The sequence below is a fragment of the Pinus tabuliformis genome, chromosome 1_1 (genome assembly GCF_031772625.1).
Source record: "Pinus tabuliformis cultivar Carrire ecotype Pingquan chromosome 1_1, CPIR1, whole genome shotgun sequence".
NCBI classification, from domain to species: Eukaryota; Viridiplantae; Streptophyta; class Pinopsida; order Pinales; family Pinaceae; genus Pinus; species Pinus tabuliformis.
Genome location: NC_142297.1, coordinates 533,414,612 through 533,434,765, shown reverse-complemented (window position 1 = coordinate 533,434,765; position 20,154 = coordinate 533,414,612). Strand labels below are relative to the sequence as shown.

The 20,154-nt window shown below is 36.2% G+C and overlaps 1 protein-coding gene across 3 annotated transcripts in view; it reads right to left on the bottom strand.

The window, feature by feature from the left end:
- The window catches only part of LOC149214141 (uncharacterized), a 515,106-nt gene that overhangs the window by 319,065 nt on the left and 175,887 nt on the right, over positions 1 to 20,154 (bottom strand). For 2 of the 3 annotated variants that reach the window (XM_089392204.1, XM_089392205.1), the window contains exons 7-8: positions 7,874 to 8,217; positions 6,930 to 7,478 (exon numbers count right to left, since the gene is read on the bottom strand). In XM_089392204.1, coding sequence (XP_089248330.1) covers positions 6,930 to 7,478; positions 7,874 to 8,217 — 893 coding nt within the window. The remainder of the gene's footprint in view (positions 1 to 6,929; positions 7,479 to 7,873; positions 8,218 to 20,154) is intronic. The other variant, XM_089392206.1, reaches the window with a different exon arrangement.

Here is a 20,154-nt window from a genome sequence, read left to right as displayed (position 1 = left end):
ATTGGTTAAAAGTGTTCTTGGCATTCCTCCTTGGTATGACAACTTTATTAGGGAAATGCATCATCAAAGAATTTGGTAAATATAAATTTAAGACAATTTTTACTAATACGTTATGAGAAAAATAAGGTTTCTCATCAAGCCCAATTTACAAATTAAAGGGTCACATTAACTCTCATGGCACCCCTTCTCCATCGAACTGTATAAAAAGGTAACCTTGGAGCTAATTCAAAGACACATGATCACACACATCACATTCTCTTCTAATCTTTGTGGTTGCTTACCTCATTGTCTTGCAGATTCTCTGGGATCACATGTATCTCTATGGTTCGCTATTATACTCTATCGCTCACTCTATATTTCTTAGGCTTGCATTTGTTCTGTGGTTCACACTTATCTCTGTGGTTCCATTTCTATTTGGCTCGCTACTTCAGTGGCATGCATTTGTATATTTCAATGGCTCGCATACTCTACTTTAAGGCTCAATATACTCTATGGCTCACTCTGTATTTCTGAGTCTAGCTCTATATTAATGTGGCTCACTTTATATTCCTATGGCTTGCATACATAAATTTTTGGTGCGCATTGTATCTATGGCTCATATCTATTCACAATGGCTCCCATTATATTTTTGTGGCACAAATTGTTATTTCTATGGCTTGCTACAATTATTTGTGTGGCTCATAATGTATCTTTTGTGGCTCATACTAATTCTCTGAGGTTCACCCTATCTTTGTGGGTCGTATCTATTTCTCTATGGCTTGTATTCATTTCTGTATGACTCGTAATGCATCTGTGTGACTAGCATTTATGATGATGATTGTTCCTACAATGACATGCTAGAGCAATGTTATATGTGGAGTGATGACTTGACAATACTACTCGTATGCCATATATATATATATATTTATGGCAACTAGATAATGATACTTATGGAAATTCCCATGACATTAGGGATGTGATAATAATATATGGCAGAGTGACCTTCAGTGATAATAGTATGACTACAGTACTCTTGATGACAGTGATGACACTCGATGTTTGGCAATAACAGTGTATAGAAGTGACCTTTGATATGGTATGGAAGTAACTTTTAATATGATAGAGAGCTTAGTAGTAACCTTGTATGGCGGTGACCTTTCATATGAAAATGAACTTGGTAGTAACCTTGTATGGATGTGACCTTGTTGCATAACAATGATGAATGATAGTGACAATGACCTTGATATGGCAGTGACACTCTAATGTATGGCTTGTCCCTATGATAGTGACTTGACAAAAGAAATATGTTACTTGGAGATCTACCTCCCTAGACTTGTTTGTTTCCAAGTATGGCCTAGGAGGGCCTAATGTATTGGATGTTGAAAGATGTGTCTCATTTTTAATGTAGTTTGTATCTGAGCTTAACATTTGATGAATATCTAAAAAGAAGAATTTGGTTCGGTCTTCCCCCTTGTGGGGTTTTGCCCTGGTCTTTGATCTAAATCTTGGTGTCTCTATTGTGTATGATTTTCTTCTATTGTTCTTTATTGTTCCGCTACATTTTTTATGTTATTTTTCTCCCTAAACAATTGTTAATGATGATATGATGTTATGGGGTGAATGTTATATGAAAATGTTGAAAACGTTTTAAATTGAAATTATCTACAGCAGAGAACAATCTAGCGAGAGGCCTGAGGTAGGGATTCGTCCTTTCCCCCTTATTATTTTTATTAGTTGTTGAATGTCTCAATCAGTTGATCAAGGATGCTAAACATAAAATGGTTCTCTAGGGGGTTATTATCTAAAATTCTCTTTCTATTACACATTTATTATTTGTAGATGACATTTTAATTTTTTGTAATAGCTCTATTTGAGATGTGGCCATCTTAGTTGAGATTATTTCCCTGATTGAGAAAGCTACTCGGATGGTCGTAAATTTACAAGCCGTCTATTCTTGCTCAAAATCTGGAACATTTTGAACTTCAAAAACTCAAGGTGATTTTCCCATATCAGATGTCAGAGATGGAAGAGGCATTAAAATACTCGGGCTTTCATTTGAATGCAAATCACCACAAGGAGGAAGATTGGATGTGGTTAATTGCTAAAATTGAGAAAAGATTAAAAGGATGGTGTTTCAGATGGTTGTCTCGAACAGGGTGGTTGGTTTTGGTGAAATCAATGCTTGAAGCTATTCCTGTGTTCTAGATGTCTGTGGCTTCGATTCCTTGAGGAATTTTGGAAGACATTAGGCGAATATGCGTCAAATTTTTGTTGGTTGGATCATAGGATAATTTTTTCCTCCCCTGTGTAAAGTGCAACCATTTTTCTCTACCTAAATTACTTAGTGGGTGTGGTCAACAAAACATTTTTATGTTCTCCAAGGCTTTGGAAGCAAAGTGTGGGTGGAGGCCCTTATCCACCAATAGTCTATGGACTTGATTGTTTATCAAAAGTATATACGCCCCCATTCGCTAGAAGACTGAATCAGGTTGAGTGTAAAGCAACGATCCAACATTTCGGTCATCTGGTGTGCAATGTTAAATTGTTTTTATCTTATTGCTTCAGGGTTGGCCTGGAAGGCTGGAAATGGGTTGAAAATGCAGTTGGGCTAAGATCCTTGGCCAGGTTATGTTCTAAGCCATCGTTTTCCTCATGAACTTATTGAATCTCTTGGAGACAAGAGTATCTCCCGACTTGCACATATTAACAATCCAACCCATACTATTATTTGGTGTCAAGAGTGGCTTTGCAGATTCCTCAGGAACATCGTGAAACTTGGCGAGGTTTCTTGGAGGCCCTAGTTACAATACTTAATAGAATTTCTTAGGCTGAGTATGAGTTAGTCTAGGTTCACTCTCCAGTGGGTATATATACTCCAAAGGTGGGGTATCTTCATCTGAATGTGGCAAAAGAAGATGGAGACAGGCAATGGTGGTGGGAAGGAATATGGAAAATAAAGAGTCCAACAAAGTCTCATCTTTTTATGTCATATATTTTAGCTAAAGAAGTCCCTACCAAGGATATATTGCAAAAAAGAAATAAATTTGGGCATGAATGGTTCAGATTATGTAAATATAATGGTGAGTCCATTGAGCACCATTTTGTTAAATTCCCTTTTTTTCACCATATCTAGTTTTACGTGTTGCTTGGCCATTGCTCAAGACTTTGTTTGGCAAGGGTCATCGTTTGAGGAGTGGTGGTGCTCATGTGTACAAAACAAGTCTACAAAACTCTATAGGGCTCCGCCTCTTTTCATTTGTTGGAGTGTTTAGCTAGCGTTAAATAAATAAATTTTCCAAAATAAGTCTTCGATTCCAAGCCGAGTGGCAGCAAAAGTGTTGGCTCTTTTGTCACATTTCCCTCAACCCATGGCTCCTCCTCTGTCCAAAAATGTTATTCCGAAAGAGCCTGATAAATCTCACCCATCAGACTACTCTAATGGGGTTCAACAAAGGGAGGATCACTTATGTCGAGGCATCTTCAGTTTAAATCTATCTAATAAACACTGCTACAAACTGTGTATGGGGTTAGGGAAGGGAACAAACAATTTGGCCGAATTGTTATCTTGTCGTACTTTGTTGTCTTTTGCTATGGAAAAAGGATGTGATAAACTCCAAGTGCTTGGTGACTCTTTATTGCTCATCAACTGAGTTAATGAGATTCAACAATGTCATAGTATTCATCTTATTCATGTTCTGAAGGATTTACAAAGAGTCAGGTTTACTTATTCATATTTTTCATGCACTCATATTTACAGGGACATAAACAAGGAAGCATATAAGCTTTCTATGGAAGGTCTTCATCTGGAACGACGCTTATGGCACATTGAAGAAGTTTTAAATGATCAACATTTCAACTTTTATCACCGACCTTATATGGATGATCAATATTCTCAACTTTAGATAGTTGGTTTTCTGCAGATAGCTTTTCATCATTGTCATTGTTGTTAGACTATTCATGGCATTTTTTGGAGCCTTCTTAGGTTGTTATTTCTTGTATTTTTTGTTAGACACTAGGTATCACTTATCCATAATTTTATGGACAATGGTTAATGTTTTTGGTCATGTATTTATGTATTTTTGTTGGACAGATATGTTTATTTTGCCATTATTTGGGTCTTCTTCATGATTCCTGTTTGAATACTTATGTAAAAACATAATTTTATTTATCAATATAAATAAAATAATGGTTTTTTACTCTAACAAAAAAAATGAACATATTTCATGTTAACATTATAAATATAACAAATTTCACCCATGTAAGTTGGGAAAAACATTTTGAAATATGCATTGATTTGTTAGATTTTTATTTACTTCATAAACATTGAGATAAAAGTGATTGGAAAAACAATACATATCAACATATACACATAGAATGTCAAACTTTTCATTGACATTCCTAGTTGAAATCTTTAATATTGCACGTCAGTTTCTCGTGTTAGAAATTGAACACATTACTAAGTGTCTTAATCATGTGTTTAACATTGTCCTAAAATAGGACACATGTCAAATGCATGTCCATGTGCCATAGCAATGCCTTAGACCTATGGATTACCAATGCATGGAGCACATATGGGAATTAGCACACTTTCAAGAAGAGTCGAATCGAAAGTCTAGAGCAATGGCAATGGTGTATGTGCGTTTCCAACCTCCTTGTTATTTATAGAATAAAAATGTTTGGTTGAAAGGGAAAATAAAAGTGAGGGATGTATTTTTGATGATACGGGAAAAATAAAAATGTGGTATGCATTTCTAATGATATAGGTTAAGACACAACATCGAGTTAGCATTTTCAAGGTGTGATCTTAAAGAATTAGTGGTAGAGCTAGTCACTCGTGAAAGTGATTCTCCACAGAAACATCTCCACACTAACAAAACTAGCATTTTCAAGGTGTGATCTTAAAGAATTAGTGCTAGAGCTAGTCACTTGTGAAAGTGATTCTCCACAGAAACATCTCCACACTAACAAAACTAGACCTGAGAATGGATATAGAGGAAAAGAACAAAAAAGAATATAAAGGAAGCAGAATATCAATAGTGATAAAACACCAGTAATAATCCTAACATGAAACACCATTAATGAGTTATGAGATTTTTCTATTTACAATTCTATCTTATTTTCTAATTTTCATTAACATATCCACTTATAAAATCAATAATTCAATCTCTTTGAAAAACATTTTAACTTTAATATCATCATATATTTTATGATTTTAATATCATTATATATTTTATGATTTTAATTTCTAAACTTTTCATATAATTTCATAATAAAATATATTTTATGATTTTAATATTAAAAGTTCTAATTTTTTATATATTTAATCATAATTAACTGGCCAAGTCCAGTATGAAAAAGATGTTGTAATATTTTCTTGTTAAATATTTTTCACTCAATCAAATTACAAAAAATTAAAATTAAATTAAAAATAAAATAAATAATTATAATTATTAATTATTAATAAAACATTTTGAATCTAAATTAATAAAAACAAAATAAAATATAAATATAAAGTTGATAATTATATTTCTAATTAATAATTAAACTACCTCATTTTATGGGTAGTTTAATTGATGATCAAAGTAATGCTAATCTTGAGAAAACTAAGAAATCTATAGTGAAAATAGATCTAGATAATAATAATAATAATAATGGAATAAGAAAGTTTATATATATATATATATGTTTTAATAGATTTTCTGCTCCATTATTATTATTAGTTTTATATATATATATATATATATATATATATATATATGATATTTTGGGATTTCACAGATGTTGTGTTGAATACCATATTCACATATAATAGATCTAGGTAATTATTATTACAGTCAATCCAGATACCAAGTTGATGTATGAGACCTTGTTTGTGGAATAAGAGACCTACTTTGGTCTAGCAATTTGACTGTTAAATCTATAAAAATATACATACTCCACTCCTCTGGAAAACACATGCTCTTAACTGATAATAATTAACCATTAAATAATAATAATAATAATAATAGAGTAATTATATATATATATATATATATATATGATATTTTGAGAATTTGTATTAAATACCTTTTTCGCATATTTCCAGTTTCTCAATGTTGTGACTTATAGCTATAAGCCAATAAGAATGTATGTATTTAACCTTTAATTTGAGGTATTTATATGAAGGGATGACTTAAAAAAAAAAGACACTCTACCAGGAAAAAAACACCTAGTTCTGCTGAAACTGAAAATGATGGTTCACGAAAGGGTTACAAGTGAGATGCACTTTAATGTTCGCTAGCCCAGTTACGACACATAGTTGATTAGTTATAGCCCAGTGGCTCACTGCACGTGAGAAGGAAGCTGCATACGTTATGTGAATGTTATATGCTATAAAATTCATATTGTTATATTGTTGTGATGGGAAGTTTCAGTGAGACTTTGCTGTGAAGATTCACAGACATTTCCAGTGGTTGGTGGCTGCATGTCATGCATTTGAAACCATTCATTGATATTGTATGATATGTTTATGTCTAAACATTATATGCAATTTAAGGTGTTTGTGTAAAGGTCAAGCCGTGGACCTTGTCGATCAGAGGCTACCCCCAGTTCTACCTAATCTCCATTTATCATGAAGGATGGTGCAGTTTTCTCCTTCTCCTGTCTGCCAGAGCTAGCTAACAGGATTTAAAGTGAGTAAGCTGTCAATGGCCAAGCTTGGCACATTTAACTTAAATCGTGATTTTTCTGATCGAAAGAGATGATCCATCACATTTTGATTATAAGCCGTGATTATAAGCCTTTCAACGAGTTGTCTTAACCTTATCCCAATCTCCTATTGACTATTACTTGTGCCGGTTTCCATTTTACTATGGTCTAAAAACAACCAGAAAGTTAATGCAACTGAAAGAAATCATTATGCTTCAGGATCAAATAACACCCTGTACATATACTGCGAATGAAATTCCAACCTGTCAATGCGAGCTAAGCGATTCCTGACTGCTGAACAAAGCTTTGCACTGACCGTAACAAACATCTGGCGCACATTTCTTCCATCCTCTTCTTTTTGTCGTATACAGTTTTCCTCATCGCTTATTTCAATCTTTTGAAATTCACTCTGCTGTTCACAAGAGAGACCATGCAAAGAAAGTTTAGATAGCTGTTCTTTCTGAAGCAATCTCATTGTCAGTACAGTTGTCTTCCCAGTTCCAGACCGTCCAATAATAAACGAACTCCGTGGAAACTGGACTATCTGTGATTCTTCGTCGTTAACCTCAAACTGAAGGCCAATCTCTGATCCATCCGTGGCTGTAAGCAATTGTTTGGAGATACCAGAAGACAGAGAATAGAATTTCATCAGTAATAAACTTTCTTCAACTCTTGCATGTTCCAGAGGAAGTTCCTCCCTTTCAGAAGGGTTGCATTCGGAAGTCTCGAGCATTTTTGTATGCTTTAAAGATCTATACCACACGAAGTCACGATCATCTTCCCATCTTAATGGAAGTGTGCGGTTATGTTCTCTGCAACAAAAGAGCTTTGAGAGATCCACACTTCATATATTTTGAAACAGAAAAATATGTAGTCCATTTTTACTCTTCCTTTTTCACCCATAAGACCCAGAAAAAGACAACACTAGTCATTCTTCCACCTTGTCCGGAGGGAAATGTTGAAAACTTATATGCACAGGCATTGCTATTTAACATTTCATAAAATAAATCTTAGAATCAAGAAATTTAACAACTTTCTCCATCGCTAAGTGAATAAAATTATGGCAACAATAACTACTGCGATAGTTTCCTCAATTCATCTGGCAAGCCAATACTAGTCAGTCAAACAGTAAAAGTGGGTAAAGAAAAATATATGTTTTATTAATACTCACTTTATCAAAATCAATACATGACAAAAGGCATCATACCCGTTAAAAAGCTTTTCTCTGCAACGTTCAATATACATGGGTGTGTATGTTAAGAAAATGTTCTCCAAACGTTTTCTGAAACGAGCAAGATTTTCCAGCCTCAAAACATTCCATATTTTCAATACTTGCACAATTTGTCTCCTCCTCTGCACATCAGTGGTCCACACTAAATATAGATCCGAGGTTGGATATACATTTACGAGGTCCGCATCAGCACGAACACTATGCTTCCTGGGTAGGCGCCAACCATTGGCCATTTTCAATATTGTGTTTATTATTCGCTGCCGCACCTGCAGAATCTTTATTTTTGTGAAAGATTCCTTAAACTCCTCACTGAATAAAACCTGATCGTGCAGAACAAACGTAAATCAGTGTTGAGGACATTTAAAAACATTGTCATTAACCAAGAAGGCACACAATCACCAAAATTACTTTTCGAAAAAAGGAATAGCAACAGTGCAAATCTGTTATTGAAATTAAGCAAATGATATCTAAGTAATATGTCGATATGCATAAGTAGTTCACCGGTATGCGCAGCTGCTGTATTTAGCATCGTTGGCTATCCCACCTCACATGGGGAATAAAATTGTCCAGATACCAGTACTGGTAAATGGAATATATGGCGTTTCATTTTCCAGTTCTATTACATCTTCTATTATTTGACCATTAATATAGAATTACACACTAATATTCTTTAAGCCTCGTTATTTACCTATTAGTTACTAATAAATGCCAATTCTTTCATATTTAGTTTTCTTGCTTTTCGGCCAAAAATGAATGGATGAATTTAGTGTAGTCTAAATGTTTTATGGTTTGATTTTTTTCAGTTATATTTTTTTATTAAATTTTTTTTTTTCTGAATGTCACTAATTCTATTATCATACAAAACAGAGATACAAATAGATTACAGTGGGCAAGGCTGAGAAGTTTTGCCTATCAGCCTTTTCCTTGCCCTGCTTCCAGCTCCAAAATTGAGCAGATTCAAAATTGGAATTTGTTGCTTGACCACTGAAGACACATTAACAAAACACATAGTAGCTGAACAGACACCCGGGCCATGGACTGACCCGTACAAAGACAGATAGACACCTGGACTATTACAGCCGACACAAGAACAATTACATCCGACACTTGAACAATTACAGCCGACACATGGACAAAGATGTAGAAATCGCTTGGCAGAGCCATACATTGAGAACCCAAAAAAACCAGCAGAGGTTACTGGGGGCGAGTTCATTCGTCATCGGTGGTCTGGGGCGCCTCTTCAATTCGACACCCGAAACGGAGAGAATCATCGGAGTCATATAGCTGGATGACCGCGTCAGGGCTTCCTTCCTGTGCTGGCTTGCTTGGACCAGCAAACGTTGAAGGGCTGGCAGCATGGTCACAATTTGAAGCTGGGCGCGCTGGGTCAGATCCAAGCTCACGTCCAGGGGCCAACCAACTGGTTCCCATCCCAACCGGAAGGCACGCAATAGGAGATTCCTCTCTGCTAGAGCGTTGCCCCTCCTGTACAGGCTCTGCCTCTGTGCTCTGAGGAACATCCGGCTCAATCGTAATAGAAACAACCAGAGTAGAATTAGCTTGAGGGCAGGGGAGCCGATACCTGAGCGTTGGGAGCTCCATCTGACCCTCCTCTGAACGTGGGCTTCTACCATCAAATCCACCATCCTCCTCATTGCTGCCTTGGTACCTCTGAGGTATTGATGCTACTTCGATGGAGGAGGAGGGCGAATTGTAGTCTTGCTGCCGCGTGAGGACCCTGCCTCTTGTTCCCTCACGTCTGCTGCCCATCCGCGGCTTCTCCCTTGACATTTTTGAGTTTTCTAAATGCTGCCTTTCCCAGGCACCCTGAGCTCCTTCCGCTATGAAAACCAACACAATCCCAACACAATTGCAGGGTGTGCTCTTTCCTGACCCAAAAACCAGCGTAACGCACCTCAAATCCTTACTCTCATTTCCTTCTGAGCGGAGCAGGGCCTCAATACAATGCTTGCCCATATTCCTCTGCACATCAAACACCCTCTCCTTTAAACGCTCCATTGCCTCGATCTCCATCCTCCTCCCGCGAGCAGAGAAGACAGGCATTAATGCCTTCAGCTGTCTTAGTTCATGCAGATTAATATCCCGCTTAGCGTGGTACCTCTTGACCACGTGGGCCTGCCACCTGCCCACGTGATGGCTCACGCCATTACCACGTTGCAATCGCACCCGCATCCGGGAATATTTTTTTATTAATTTTATCTGAAGCTATTTAAAGATTTTTTTCAGTTATATTTTTTTATTAATTTTATCTGAAGCTATTTAAAAATTATTAGAATTGCATATTGAAATTGTTGAGACCATACAATCTGAGTGCTTTATAAGATACTGAATTAATTTATATATTCAAAATTGCACTTTTAAGTAATAAAAAATTATAACTTTAATGGAAATTGTATTACACTAAGTCACCTGACACGGGGATTCGGGACACGTAGGATTCGGGATTTGTGGTGTCGGATTCGGGACACACTGACCCCCCGGAAGAGGACACGTTAGGACACGTTATATATTATTTTATTAAAAAATATATATATATATATATATAATTATTAATATATATTTAAAAATATATATATATATATATATATATATATATATATATATATATATTAAAAATTAGATATTACCATATTAGCATATTTCTTACACAAATTTTAATTAATGATACAAATTTATTGATTTCAAAATTCAAACATAGATCTTGATTCTTTATCTATAGCTATTGGGCTATTAGCAATTTAGCATGCATAGTATCTGCTGAGTATGGTATGAGGTCCAACATTAATATGCTTAGGCAAACTGGTGTTTTGAATGTGGTATACTAGCAGTTTTACGTAGAAAACTCCCAGTTAATTTGACAAATGTTGCAGCTTTTACTAATTAAAATACTTGTTCGGTTGTTCCAAAATCACTATAATTCTGCCCATGATGAGATTTTATATGCCAGTGCAAGCTCTGGAGTCTGGACAATGTAGTTCCTCTACAGGCAGGCTTTAGTCTTCTGAACCTCCTCTTCCATCAGTTCAGAACAGTTCCTCAGATCACTGATCGATATACTGTGACTCGTGAGATAAGCTCTATATACAGACAATGCTGAAGCCTGAGAATCTGAAGCATGACAAAACGTGCTAACTTGATGCTCATTCACGGCTTTCATGGTGGCGATTGAAGGTTGTAACCGGAGGTTTTATTCTTTTTATATTAGAAAATAGAAACTTATGCTATAGTCATCATACAAAATCTGTTCTGCACAGCCACGTGATTTTGAATAAACCGTGCCTTACCTGAAGTTCTGGACGTTGGGTGGACTGTGGACTTGGGCGGTCCGCTCCTCGCTGCAACAAAGCAATGATGCAATCCTTTGCGGCTTTGCCAAATACCTTGCAGAATGACTGAATCCTTTGCCGTCAACTGAGAGAGACACGCCCCCTTTTAAGTTTTAACCTAGCAGCAGTTCCGAAAACGAATCCGCAAACCAGGACTCGGCAGAAAAATCGAGACACGATTTCGAAATTCGGGCACGCTACTGGACACGACGACTGCTTCAGATTCTAATATGATTTTTCCTTCCTCATCAAGTTCTGGCAATATTGTTTGAACTGGGAACTTGTCACCTATAACCTTCTTTAAGCATGAAACATGGAAAACTGGGTGCACTCAAGAAGATGCAGGAAGGTCCAATTTGTATGTCATTGTACCAATATTTTGCAACACCTTGTATGAACCATAATACTTTGGTGATAATTTATTATCCTTCTTAGCTTGCTTGAGGGACATTTGTTTGTATGGTTGTAGTCATAGAAATACCAAGTTACCTACATCAAAACTTCATTCGTTGTGATGTTGATCTCCCTGTTGTTTCATTCTATTCTGCGCCAAAATGAGGATATCTTTTAAGAGTTGGAGAACCTGTTGTTGATTCTCGATGTGATCTTACACAGCTTGAACCTTAGAATTTTCTCTTAAAGATGTTGTGATGGATGATGGATGACATCCATAAAGTGCCATAAATGGGGTCATTTTTGCTACAGTATGGAAGTGTTATACTACCATTTAGCCAGAAGCAACCACTTGACCCATTGTGTTTGTTTATCAAATACAAAGCAACAAAAATATCTTTCCAAACATTTGTTCACTATCTCAGTTTTCCCATCAGGTTGAGGATGATAAGATGAACTATGAGCTAACTGAGTACCCAAACAAGAAAATAACTCTGTCCAAAAATATCCAGTGAAAATGGGATCTCTTTCGCTTACAATAATCTTTGGGTTTCTAGGTAGCTTTTGAATTGTTTCTATAATTGCAATAGCAACTGTATGGAATTAAATGGATGAGATAATGCACAAAAGTGTGCATACTTGGCAAGTCTATCAACAACCACCATGATGACACTCGTTCCTTCCGACTTGGGTAAACCTGTGATTAAATCCATTAAAACCTCCTCTCAACGTTAACTTGGAATGGATAAAGGTTGTAACAGACCCAGGGTCTTAATTGTCTCAACATTATTTTGTTGGAAAACCAAACATTCTGCCACAAACCTTTGAATATCAGATTTAAGGCCATCCCAAAAAAATTCATTCTTAACCCTATGGTAAGTTTTTAAAAATTCTAAGTGCACCCCTAAGGGAGAGGTGCAATTCCAGAAGAATATTTTATTTGAGTTGGGAATTCTTACAGAGGTATAAGCGATTTTTGTACCATAACAAATCATATTTCCAACTATATGTATCATATGTACTCGAATCTTGCTGCAACTTTTGATTGAGTTCCCACACTTCTTCGTCATTCTTCCATTCATCCCTTGCTTCGTTTATCCAATCTGGTTGGATGATAGAGATGACACAAAGCATCGCTATCACGTCCTCATCCTTTCTTGAGAGTGCATCTGCAACAACATTTTGCTTCCCTTTTTTGTAAATGATTTCAAAGTCATAACCCAACATCTTTGTGACCCATTTTTGTTGTTCTTTTGAAGATAATCTTTGTTCTAAAAAATATTTAAGACTATCATGATCTGTTTTTACCTTGAAGTGTCTTCCCATTAGGTAAGGTCGTCATTTCTTAAGTGCATGTAGTATTGCCAACATTTCCTTCTCATAAATAGCTTTTTGTAAATACTTTCTTTTGATTGGACGACTTTCAAAAGCAATGGGTCTTCCTTCTTGCATTAAAACAATGCCAATTCCATTTCTTGAGGCATCACATTCCACAATAAAGGTTTTTGTGAAGTATGGTGTAGCTAAGACCGGTGCTTGGCACATTGCCTCTTTAATATATTCAAAGGTCTTTTTTGCTTTTGGAGTCCAAGAAAATACATCTTTCTTCAGTAATGTTGTTAGAGGTGCTACTATTTTCCCATAATTCTTAACAAACTTGCGATAATACCCTGTCAACCCGAGAAATCCTCGCAAATGCTTTATGGATGTGGGGATTTTCCATTCCTTAATGCCTTTAATTTTGCTAGGGTTTACCTTAACACCTTCATGAGTTACAATATGACCCAGATATTCCACCTCTAGTACTCCAAAGAAACGTTTGGAAGTTTTTCATATAATTGTTTCTCCTCCTATAGCTTGAGCACCCTGTCAACATGTTGAACATGATATTTCCAAGACTTGTTGTAGATTAGTATAACATCAAAAAATACTAACACAAATTTTCTAAGGAAGGGTTTGAAAATGGAATTCATCAAACCTTGAAATGTAGAAGGTGCGTTAGTAAGGCCAAAAGGCATGACCAAAAATTCATAATGACCCTCATGAGTTCTAAATGTTGTTTTCAGAATGTCTTCATTCTTCATTTTGATTTGATGATATCCTGAACGAAGATCTAACTTGATGAAGTAAATTGTTCCATGCAATTCTTCCAATAATTCATCAATGACAAGAATGGAAAACTTATCTTTAACAGTGAGCTTGTTGAGCTCTCCTGTAATCCAGACACATGCGCGATGATCCATCCTTCTTGTGCACCAATAGTACTGGAGCAGAGAAAGAACTTTGACTATATTGAATTATACCTGCCTCTAGCATTTCTGCAACCATATGTTCAATTTCACTCTTTTGAGCATAGGGATATCTGTAAGGCCTGATGTTTAGAGGAACACTTCTTGAAATCAAATGAATAGCATGATCATGATCACGAATAGGTGGGAGGCCTTTGGGAGTCTCAAATACCTTGGAATGATTGTCCAAAACTTTTTGGAGATCTAGAGAAATACATGATTTTGACATGGGAACCTTTAGTGAACATAATTGTGCAATTACGTCATGTTGTTCTTTCTTTAGAAGCTTTTTCATGCCATTAGAGCTGATTATCTTTCCCGATTTCCCTGCGATACCACTGAATTCAACTTCCTTTCCTTCTGAAAAAATTCAAGAAAAAATCTTGAAAATTAAAAACTATCGTACCCAAAGATTGTAGCCATTAGAATCTTAGTACAACATTAGCACCACCCATTGGAATGGAAAGCATTGGACTATTCAACACATATTCGCCCATGGATAGCTTTATATTATGCCAATTTCCCAGAGAAATTTATTGTTCTTCCATTTGCAACCATCACTTGACACTCTGGTGCTGGATACAAGAAGCAATTCAATTCCTTGGCTATCTTACAATGAATAAAATTATGGGTACTACCCAAATCAATCAACACTATTACCTTTTTCTTCTTGATATATGTCCTTCTATCTTAAGAGGTTGAAGAGTAGTAATTCCTGCTAATACATTACAAGATATGTTTGGATTCATTTCTTCTTTCTCTAGGGTTGATTCATGATGTATATCCTCTTCTTTTGACATTTCTTGTTTATTTTCTTCCTCCTCTTCACAATCTATGTAAAATAATTTATTCTCAGCACACTTGTGACCTTTAGTGTATTTGCTATCACAACTGCAACAAAAAACCTTTGCTCTTTTTTCTTCCAATTGTTGTGGTGTCAACCTTGTAGGTTGTGGAAGGCTAGGGGCAACAACGCTTACATCTTTATAGTTGTCAATGGTAGGCTTTCTTGTTGCCATAATTTTCCTTTCAATTTTTCTTGCTAACCTGAATGCCTTCTCCAATGAATCAGGTTCCCAAAGGCGAACCTCATGTTGGAAATCCTCAATGTGCTCCACCATTGAACCCTTTTGTTTGAGATTTATCAATTAGCTAAAGAAGGTGTTTCTCTTTGTATCATCATAATGTGCTATCATTTCGTCCATAAAAATTGACCAAGTGAAAATTTGTTTACAAGAGCAAAGCCATCGATACCATACAAACTAATTGGGTTTCGAATATAAAGTTTCAAAGTGTACATTTTTGTGTGTTTTGCACATTATGGAGATCGAAATGTTGTTTCATCTGTAGTATCCATGTTACGGGATCCCTGCCATCAAACTTCTTTATATCGAACTTTGGAACGTGGTGGGTCTTTATTCCAATGTTAGAGTCTATGAAATTATGATTAACATTTCTTTTGTTTTCACCATGAGTTTTCTCTACTACCTTTTCACCATTAGGAAGCCTTTCTTGTAGCAAATTTGTCAAACCTTTCACGTCTTTCTTCAAATCTTCAGTGTTTTCATTCTTCGAATCATGATTAACTTTTTTTTGTTCTCATTATGAGTTTGCTCTACTACCCTATTGCTATTAGGAAGCCTTTCTTATAGCAACTTTGTCAAAAATTCCTTCCAACCTTCCATGTCTTTCTTCCAATCTTCAATGTTGTCTTTCATACCATTGATGCCATTCTTCAAACCATCCATCTTAGCCTCTATTACTTTTTGTGAGAGAGAAATTTGTTGCACTTGGCCTCGTAATTTTGATATATCATGTTGCATTTCTTCCTCTTCTTCATGTGTCATAGTAGAGCTTTCGGGTTGCTTACTAGGTGTTTCCATTTTCCTTCTTCTGGACATTAACTAATGATGATTTTCCTCACTATTCCCTTTTACTCACTTCAAACTAATTTTTCAAACAAAACTTATGCAAATTTTTAAAAATTCTACACACCTTTTTTTTAATTTGTAGGAGCTTGATATTGAATCTGATGTATCTCTGAAATTTCAGATCTCCAAAGGTTTAAATTGCGAACTATGGTAGCCCTCTGAGTCCTCTTTCCAACGCTGCCAGTTTGATCAAAATTAGATTTTCCAAGAAAATGTTATGCCCAATCTCCTAACATGACCTGATTATACACTTTTTCAGTAGAGCGAACTTGTACGAAGTGCCACGTGTCACTGTTTCAACCTTTAGACCTGAAAATAACGCACAAAAAGCTACAGTCCGTCATCTTTTTGTAACTTCTTATGAAATTTCAATTTGATACTCAGAGAGAAAGTTATGACAATTTTCCCAAGGTCACCTGTTTGGAATGTAATTCGGGATCCTACAAAACCCTAACTTCTTTGGACCATATCTCCGAAAATATAGAGCGACAAGCTCTTCAATTCAGATCCGAAGGTCATCAAAATTTCAACTCAAATGGGTTTTTTAAACTTCTGAAACATCGTATAAAAAAAGTTACAACGAAAATGCCACGATGCCCTGTTTGCAACAGTAAAACCCTAGAATCAAAAGCTCTGATACCCAAATGTTTTGCAACCAGCTCACAAAATAGAAGAAAATATAGATTAACGACTTCAAAATAAGCCTCTTCAAGGAAGAAACCTCCTTTACATTACAAAAATGAACAATTCTTGAATGGTTCAAATGACAAAACCTCCTTTCTATATATAAGAGTCTAAGGGGTTACAATATAATCAAAGCCGACATAACAATAATAATATAAGGGCACAACAATAACAATAATTGGCTTCTATGGGGCACAATAATAACAATGTGGAGACAACTAGGGCACAACAATAACAATAATGGGCTTCTATAGGGCACAATAATAACAATGTGGAGACAACTGAGGCACAACAATAACAATAAGGGACTACAATGGCAATAGTAATGGGGGAATCACTAGTATTATAGGGACCTAACAAGTAATTTCTTGTGGTTTTTCCTTTCTGCTCTCAACACTCGACATTGCATAGTCAAACACCTGCAACCAATCAAACACATGCTACAAGGTTGACATTAATGCCAACAAAACACTATTGGTGCCAACACAATCAATAAAACACATGCTACAAGATTGACATCAATTCCAACCAAACATTATCGGTGCCAACAAGCTCCCCCTTTGGCGTTGATGTCAACTCACAACCACACCACACTCAAGTGGCTATGGCACTCTCCCCCTTTGACATCAATGGCAAAGGGCTATGGCTGAAAAGATGATATCAATTTTAACAGTGAGAACAATCATCCACTGATTACATAGTTGATAAAGATGTGTAGTATACTCCCCTGGACACAAGTTAGGTCTGTTCAATACACACTAAAGTAGAAATATACATTGTCCTGTCAGCAGCAACAATAAACCTCTAATCAAAAGTCAACAACGACACATCCATCACGAGCAACAGTAACATCATTGACTCTACTAGGGCAAACGACCATATAATATCAGTGCTAACATAAAACAACTCTTCTCGTCATAGAAAATAGTTTTCTAGCAATACAACTTTGACAACATGGAATGGCACCAATAATCTGACCGGTACTCTCTCATCAGCAACTCCATACGCAAGGAGTCCTTTGTTCTGAAAATAATAATGCTTTCTGGGACAAGATAATAGCTCAAAACAATAAGTTGAATAAATATATGACAGTGCTTGGCTCATTCTCAGTAATGCAAAGTCATCCTCTCTCTGCTCAAGTATTTAAGCTTTGACAGCAATATATGTACATGATAATAATGTTGCCACCCCTAGCAGCACTTCAAGGCAATACAATAGGAGTACTTTCAAAATTACCTAACAAAAAGGCACTCTTCCACAAGTACATAACAAAAAGGCACTCTTCCACACACAGCACAGCCACATACATGAAACTCTTCTTACAAGCTCAGCCATATATGGTTTGAATACAAGAAGAAACTCACTACAACTCGGCATTATCATGACATAAAATCTAATTAGAGGGGTCCTAGGAGGGGTTCCTATAGAGAAACTACTAGGTCAAGCAACAATAAGGGAGCAATTGCCGACTGTAACCTCAGCTAAAGCTCCCTGCTCTTCACAGACTTTCACCTATGGGAGGACTCCCGGTATTAGGGAAATCACTAAAAATAATGTATCAATGGTGTAGAGATAGTGATTTCGATAGCCTATTCAAAGGAGAGGCTCTAATGACGGGGTTTACCTGCTCAAGAAGCAAGATGAAGGTCCCTCCAAAAAGGGATAGAGCAAGACCTATACCTAGGATTGAGAAGTATTTCTTGATATGAAGTGTCCTACACTTAAAAACCCCAGAAGAATAGGGTTCTCTAAACAATCTTTGTGAAATTGGAGTGGCAAGGTTGCGGGACCATAAAGAAACCCTTGTGGACCCAACATGGTCAAGGGTTTGGGGTGAACCTTCAAAAAAAAGGTCTTGACCAAGTAAGGGAAAAGAAAAGGATCGAATAGAATAGGTTTGACTCGAATTTTCAATGCAATGACCCTTAATGAAGCCACTGACCAATGAAAACTAAGGAGAATGGTTCTCGAGCTAGGGCTTCGAAAAACCTGAGATTCCACCATCGGAATGGCTTCAAAATTGGGGGACCTCTCAAGGACACACCATCGCAGTTCTAGACCCCACTTCACCAATTTTGGATGGATGCACTTGATTTTGTGTGATGCCCTAGGAGACACTAGGGTTAGGGCTTAGAAATGGATGAAGGGAGGTGAAAAGGATTTTTGTTTTGGTGATCAACTTTACCAATTTTGAATAGATGCAATTGATTTCGTGTGATGCCGTAGGATACATTAGGTTTAGGGCTTAGAAATGGATGAAGGGAGGTGAAAAAGATTTTTGTTTTGGTGATCACCTAGGATTAGAACACTGCCTAGCCTATTGGGACAATGGAGTAAATGAGATTTTGATGTTTAGAGTTTCTTTTACCCAATCAACGAGTTTCCCAACAACTTAGCATGGCCCTAAAGGCAACAACAACTATGACTTATCAAGGTAATTATGAAGATCATATTCCCCTAGGACATTCATTCACTAGACCAAACATGAAACATATGAAAAACCGTCACAAAATCAAGATTCAATAACTTTGCATTTCTATTATGGCAACTCCAACTTCATGACCAAAAATTTTCATACATTATACATATGAAATAAATAAAGAGAGAGATCATGAAAACGAACTTACGAGTTCTAAAACTTACGAGATAGATCATGAAAAGGAACTTAAGAGATAGATCAGGACCGATTTTTTGCTGCTCTTTTGAAGATAATCTTTGTTCTAAAAAGTATTTAAGACGATTATGATCCATTTTTACTTTGAAGTGTCTTCCAACATTTCTTAAGTGCATGTAGTATTGCCAACATTTCCTTCTCATAAATAACTGTGTAAATACTTTCCTTTGATTAGACGACTTTCGAAAGCAATGGATCTTTCTTCTGGCATTAAATCAAGACCGGTGCTTGGCACATTGCCTCTTTAAGATGTCCAAAGGCTTTCGTTGCTCCTAGAGTCCAAGAAAATACATCTTTCTTTAGTAATGTTGTTAGAGGTGCTTCTCTTCTCCCATAATTCTTAACAAATTGCGATAATAACCTGTCAACCCGAGAAATCCTCGTAGATGCTTTATGGATGTGGGGATTTTCCATTCCTTAATGGCATAAATTTTGCTAGGGTCTACCTTAACACCTTCATGAGATACAATATGACCCAAATATTCCCCCTCTTGTACTTCAAAGAAACATTTAGAGATTGTGCATATAATTGTTTCTCCTCTAATAGTTTGAGCACTCTATCAACATGTTGAACATGATCTTTCCAAGACTTGTTGTAGATTAGTAATCATCAAAAAATACTAACACAAATTTTCTAAGCAAGGGTTTGATAATGGAATTCATCAAACCTTGAAATGTAGAAGGTGCATTGGTAAGAGCAAAAGGCATGACCAAAAATTCATAATTACCCTCATGAGTTCCAAATGTTGTTTTTGGAATGTCTTCATTCTTCATTCTAATTTGATGATATCTTGAACGAAGGTCCAACTTGGTGAAGTAAATTGCTCCATGCAATTCATCCAATAATTCATCGCTGACAGGAATGGAAAATTTATCTTTAATAGTGAGTTTGGTGGGCGAACTTTTTCAGTAGAGCGAACTTGAGCTCCCAATAATAGTG